Raw genomic sequence first — 6726 nt, forward strand, 5'->3', positions numbered from 1 at the left:
CCCCTCCTGGGAGCTGTATGACCTTGTCGCTGGTGGAGGGGCTTAAGTAGCTACAGTGAACCCAAGAGCTAAACCGGCGGGAGTTTTATACTCCTGGCAGGGTCACCCAAGCCGGAAAGGTCGAGGGAGAGTAGTGAAAACTAAGAAACAGCTCAGCTACCCAAGCCAAGGTGGAAACGCATCGTGCCGAGGGCTGAATGGTGCGGGGGTAGGTAAAAATATCGCATCGTGAACGATCTCTTTGGGGAACCTGGCGCACCTCATCGTATTTAGCCTTCCGTCAGGTATGGGGCACTGCCTGGCGGCGACTTTTATTTCCTCCAGACTCGTGGGACCTTTATGGACCAAAAATCTAAAAAACAGGAACCCGAAAGGGGGCCGTCTACACCTGCCGGGGAAGCAGTAAGTGCTGACCGGCCGGGAAATAAAACAGCCACTGGGAAGCAAACACCAGTGACTACTATCTCTAGGGGAGTCGACAGACTGAACCTGGAAGGTAGGAAACAATTGTCTGGTGCGCAAAAGCGCAAACTTAAAAAACTGCGGAAGGCAGAGGCGGGAAAAGGACAGAGGCCGGTGACGGAACCTGGCTCGAGTACCACTCCAACTCCGCAGGCAGCTGAACCGGGGCCAAGTGGACTCGGAAAGAAACGTGGACGGTCGGACGGTAATGAGCCGATTTCCGACCGACCTGTTTCTAAGAGGCCTAAGGCCACGGGCAAGACGTACGTGGAGGCGCTGTCGAGGGTCCAATCAGTGGTGGTTCCCCATGGATACTCGGAAGTCCGAATGGATGAGGACCAGATGGGACTTGTCCAGTCGGCGCTTCTGGGGGCCATTGATGGGATCGCGGGCGAGGGTACACGACCTCGCTGGAGTGTCGTCGAAGGGGGTGGAACACTAGCGGTCACCGCCTTCAAGGAGAGCCTTCCTAAAAACAAATACGGCGAGCTTGATACCTTGGGAGGGGGCTAGACTCAGCACTGTTGAGCCTAGGGACCTACCTAAGGTCACTAGTTGGATTCCGGGGTATCCCGATGAACCGGAATCCATCATGCGGAAAACCAAAACGGGGAATTGAGGACAGGGGCCTGGAGGCTAATCAACCACAAGGTTGAGGAGAAGGGCCAGACCCTTGTCTTCTCAGTTCATGAGATGAGTGTGAAGGCACTTCAGAAGGAGGGCTTCAGACCATTTCTGAACTTTACCAGGGTCCTTTTTAAGAACCCGAAGAAGGTCAGGTTAGATTTGGGACCTTCTGATGAAGATCAGGAGGGACCAAAATCTGAATCATCTGGTCAAATTCCAGGTGATACAAGCGAACATTCAAAACAGTAGAGCTACATCCGCTGCTCTCTGTCCCAGTCTGGCGCGCGCAAATGCGGATTTGGCGTTGATCCAAGAGCCCTGGGTACATGGATCCCAGATCAAAGGATTACAGGTAATTAAGGGTAGCTTACTGTACTGTAGTCACCAAATTAGACCTAGGACTTGTATTCATTACAAGAATAATATTAACATTTTTCCACTTCCAGGATTCTGTACGGATGACCTGGTGGCGGCCGAAGTAACTTATGTATCAGAGGGAACGCAGAGACAACTGGTGATTTGCTTAGCGTACCTCCCTTACGATAAGAAAGAATCTCCTCCAACCAGGGAACTGAGGGACCTGGTGACTTGGTGCGAGAGGGAGAAGAAATAACTCATCGTGGGATGTGATGCCAACTTACACCATACGGCGTGGGGAAGCGCCAAGCCAGGCATTTAGTACTTGGCTTTAGTACTCCACTATGAACACTTCCATAAGAATGTATACACTGGGCTCGTAAACTTTGGAATAAATTCGATAAATCGTTATTGAAGGGTTTTGATAGGAAATCCTCGGACACGTCAACTTTAGTTTATAAAATATCATTTTTTCAGCCATCGACTTTTTTTGTTTTGTTTGTTTTTGAGCTATGACGTCATCGGCAATTTTTTTAAAAGGCAATTTTTTTCCACGGATTTCGATAGCGCACATTTTTCTGAGTACTAATATGTCAAAAACGTATGACCTTCAAGATGGAAGTTTTCGAGATATTCGGTTCCAAAGTTTCAAGAACGCATTATACAATCGATGACAAAATACTATTAATTTATCAAGGAAGCTCTGAAAAAATTACAGTTTTAATAGTTGTCAGAATTTTGAAGTTTGCCCTCGCAAATTTGTGTTTTATCTTAAGTTGATTAATCATTATTCTATCATAGTTCATTTTCTTTGAAAATGGTTCGTCGTTTGAGTGAAAGGGAAAGAATCGAAATTTTGATGATGATCGGTTACGGGGACAGAGCTCGCACACAAGTAGAAGTTTGCCCTTTATTTAACAACAAATAACCAAACAGAGAACCAATTACTCAGTCCACCGTAAGTAAAATAGAACAAAAGTTTTTAGAAATGGGTCATTCGAGAGATCGCCCTAGAACGGGTCGTCCACCAGTACAAGAAGAATGTTAAATTGGATGTTCTACTAGAGCTTCAAGAAAATCCCCATTTACCCGCCAAGTGGCGGCAAACAACGGAATAGTTCAAAGCTCCGTCTTAAAATATTTGAAATTGTACAAATGGCATCCGTATAAAGTGGTTTTGGTATAAAAATTAAACGAAGATGATCCTGACTGTAGGTTACAGTTTTGTGAAACCATGTTGCAACGCCTGATTGATGACGACGGATTCTTACGCAATATTGTTTTTTCTGATGAGGCTACCTTTTATCTCAACGGCACAGTAAACCAGCAAAACTGTAGATATTGGTCTCCTGAAAATCCACACTGGAAAATGGAAACTCGTAGTCAGTTTCCACAAAAAGTTAACGTTTGGGCTGGCCATTTTTCATTGAAGGCGCATTAATAGGTGAAAAATATTTTGAATTTTTAAGAGACGATTTAGTCCCTGCACTTGCAGTGCTTTACCCAAATGACGTAGATCCCGATCTGCCCAATAACAGGATATGGTACCAACAAGACGGTGCACTACCTCATTTTGCAGTGATCGTTCGCGACTAATTAAACCAAGTATTTGTTAATCATTGGATTGGTCGAAGGAGAATTATCGAATGACCCCCTAGATCTCCGGATCTCACTCCCTTAGAGTACTCTTTATGGGGCTATTTAAATAGACCAAATACCATTGAAGAATTAAAGGACAGAATTCGCAATGAAATTCGAGCCATTCAACCAGATATTCTTGATAAGGTTCTGCAGGAGTTTCAGTGGCGGATGGGATATTGCCAATAAGTGAATGGAGGTCACTTTGAAAATTTCCTCTGATTTTCTTGTTTACTTTAATTTATTTATTTATCATTTGTTTTTTCTATTTTTGACGGTTTTTGTGATAAATAAAATGATTTCTTGCGAGGATGACTATGAAATTTCTAGCAAATTTAAAAAATCAAATTAACCAACCATAAGTCATTATTTGCTGTTAATCTGACAATGGTACCTACTTACAATTTGTAATGGAAAATACATTATTCAAATGCTGATATTATAAGTGAAAACAGCAATGATGTTGTAAAAAAGTGAAAAACTTTAATAATACGATGATTATGAAAATATAATAAACACGTTTTATAAACATAAATAAATAATTATTTGTATCTAAATTTTTTTCTATATCATATGCATACAATAAATAAATTACATATTAAATAAAAATTTCAAGATTTTATTTAAACATTATTACCACACAATTATTAAAACTAATACCTATTGACAGTGGATTATGTACCTATATCCTACTATCGATATTATTATTTGCATGAATATACAGTATAACAATGAAATGTGAGAAATTTTATGTAGTACTGTTTTTGAGTAGAATAAAGATGTTTTTCTCTATTATTAGATAGACTTAATGGAAAAAAAGAAAACAACCTCTTTAGCCTCGTATAAAATATTATTTGACATTCACAAATAAAAAGTACTTACCTCAGAGTAGCTACAAGCCGCTCTTCTATTTCAATTGGCATACTATGGCAGTTTCCCCATTGTTGCTTCACTGTGGGTTTTAAAAGGTTAACAATGTAGTCAAATGTTTCTAGTTTCATCCTCATATACTCAAAAAATCGATCTGGGAATTTTCTTAATTCTGGGTAGAAATGACGAAATACTTTTTGTCCCCGGTTTATGGGATGTACACAATATTTCCTTTTTTGTATGCTATTAAGCAAACAGCATTTATTAGCAGTAGATTCTAACACTATGTCATCATCAGATGAAGTCGACGAGACATATTGATATGATTTTCAGCTTAAAACTGGGGCCAAGACGTTACAAAACTGAAATTTATTGACCAGAAGAGTATTTCGCTCCAACATGTACATCTGCCGCACTCCTCGTAACATTTGTCTAGGCCGTTGGCGTATAGCTCGGCCCGTGGCTTATGTCGTTGCTTGGAGTGCCGCTCCAACATAAACTTGCACTTAGCCGTTAGCTTGCCCCCTCTTACATCCAAGAAGTGGGATATTTCGACAGATCAGCCCTGCACAGGGATCATGAAAATTTCGATCCGATGTGAATCCGCCATTTTCGATCGGATATTTCTAAATTGCGATCACGAAACTGTTTCACTTCGACTCCATCCGCTCTTAAAACTCGATACCCAGAGAGCAGTCGAATTTGTCCGCATCTCTATCTTTTTTTCGATCTGTCTTACTCTGTTTGGGGCTTGCTTGAGAAAAGAGTGAGGTTAAAAGGTATCTGACTTTAGATTATCATAAAGAAAAAACGAAGCACTTATCTATGAAGTAGAAATATTGAAGATTAGAGATTAAGAGGTAGGATATATTTTTATAGTATGGTTAATTAGTAGTAGTAGTAATATTGAGTAATTCATTCAATCATTACTTTTAGAATGTCTTGCCGAGTTAATGATACCCACTGGGAGATCATCTTTAACTACTTCCAAATACACCCTAATTTAGCTACTGGGAGAGCCATAGGACCCAATGCTAGACAAATCCAAAGACAACAATGGGAAGAATTAGCAAATAATTTAAATGCCCTAGGTTATGGAACCAAGACTAGTGAAAAATGGCAAAAAGTAAGGAAAATTGAATATTCAAGAAAAACTATTTCATTATACGTACTGAATTGTAACAGATTGCTGTATACAAACTAATGATCAAAATAATTTTTTTCAGACATGGACAGATTTTAAACAAAATTTAAAGAAAAAGGCCATTGAAATAAAAAAAGATCAACAGGCCACAGGAGGGGGACCCAGCAATTCCAAAAAATTTACGAAACATGAGGAAAGAGTATTATCTATTTTAGGATCTTCATTTTATGAAGGTATGGGTTGCTCAGAGGTAGGGCTACCCACCACTGATGCCGGAATATCACCTTTCATGTTTTCAGAAAATTCTCGTAATGTAGAAGTAGAATTTGTAAATGAACAAAATATTGAACCCCGTGCTGAACTTACTAATGTATGTTCTATGTCAACAAGCTCCACATCAGCCGATATTATGACAGTTTTTTGTTCATCACCTACTACACCTTTGGCCCATGACCATATTTATACACAAAATAAAAAAAGAAAGAGAGACAAATACTCTGATGAATATGAGGAAACTATTAATGTATTAAAAGATATAAAGAACACTATTGACAGTAGGCTAGCAGAGATTGCCAATATTTTGCACAATATTATTGACAAAAAATGATGTTGCAGTTTCATCGTTCCATTTGAGTGTTGTTTGTTTTTGTATTAAAATATTTATTTTTGTTTAAATGTTTAACATCAATAAATTTGGAAAATAATGCAAGCTATTTCTTTTCAATTGTAACAAAATAATGAAAAAGTAAAACGTATTAATTTTTAATATATTTTTGGTTGCCAGTGACATAAAAATAAAACAATATATATATATGCCTTAAAATTCATTGGTTTAGTCTTACAGTATGTTTATATTCGGTGATGGAAACCAAAAATAATATAATAATAAAGTTTTAATTGTACAAAAACACATGAGTGAAGTCATAGCAATTGGCTATTATTCCACTTGAAATTAAAAAATTCTACCTTACGTACTAGAACAATGATTTTGCAAAATGAGAAGTTATATTTATTCAAAATATTGATGAACTATATATCTTCGTCTTTGCATGCCTTCAGGGTCTTCTAAATTATTGTCAGCATTACGGTGATTACGATACTCCACATCAATTTCTTCATTCAGTGGAATATTTCCATCAATACATATATTATGTAGTGTTGCTGCAACTTTTATTAATTTGCAAGCAAATTCTGGTGCATATCTAGGTTTTCGTTCTTGCATTATACACCTAAATCTCATCTTCATTACCCCTATGCATATTTCCACACAATTTCGTGCCAAAATATATGCTGTATTATATCGTTGTTCTGCTACTGTGTTTGGATTACGAAAGGGTGTTAACAGACAAGTTTCTAATGGATATCCAGAGTCACCTATCAACCAACACCTTTCATTTCTTTGTAGGTCTCTGATATATTCTCGTATGGCTGAATTTCTCCATATAAAAGAGTCGTGGGTAGATCCACCAAAATTTGCGTAAACATTTGTTATTCTTAAGTTATAGTCACAAATAATTTGTGTGTTAATGGAGTGAAAGCCTTTCCTATTGATGAAATTATGTTCATCTACAGTGGGTTTCAAAATTGCTATATGGGTTCCATCAATAGCTCCAATAGTTCCTGGAAAT

General features: G+C 38.4%; 1 protein-coding gene across 2 annotated transcripts; it reads left to right on the forward strand.

Annotated features, from left to right (window-relative positions):
* The first annotated feature begins 4459 nt into the window (after positions 1-4459).
* Positions 4460-5796, forward strand: LOC108916137. Of its 2 annotated transcripts, XM_018722340.2 has the most exons (4): positions 4460-4814; positions 4891-5080; positions 5181-5331; positions 5398-5796. In XM_018722340.2, exons 2-4 carry the CDS (start codon positions 4892-4894, stop codon positions 5703-5705), a joined length of 648 nt encoding a protein of 215 aa, XP_018577856.1. In that variant the 5' UTR covers positions 4460-4814; position 4891; the 3' UTR covers positions 5706-5796. The 2 variants fall into 2 exon arrangements, with proteins under 2 accessions (XP_018577856.1, XP_018577855.1); XM_018722339.2 differs by having other exon boundaries at positions 5181-5796.
* The last annotated feature ends 930 nt before the right edge of the window (positions 5797-6726 follow it).

This window comes from Anoplophora glabripennis, unplaced genomic scaffold (genome assembly GCF_000390285.2).
Source record: "Anoplophora glabripennis isolate ALB-LARVAE unplaced genomic scaffold, Agla_2.0 scaffold1636, whole genome shotgun sequence".
NCBI classification, from domain to species: Eukaryota; Metazoa; Arthropoda; class Insecta; order Coleoptera; family Cerambycidae; genus Anoplophora; species Anoplophora glabripennis.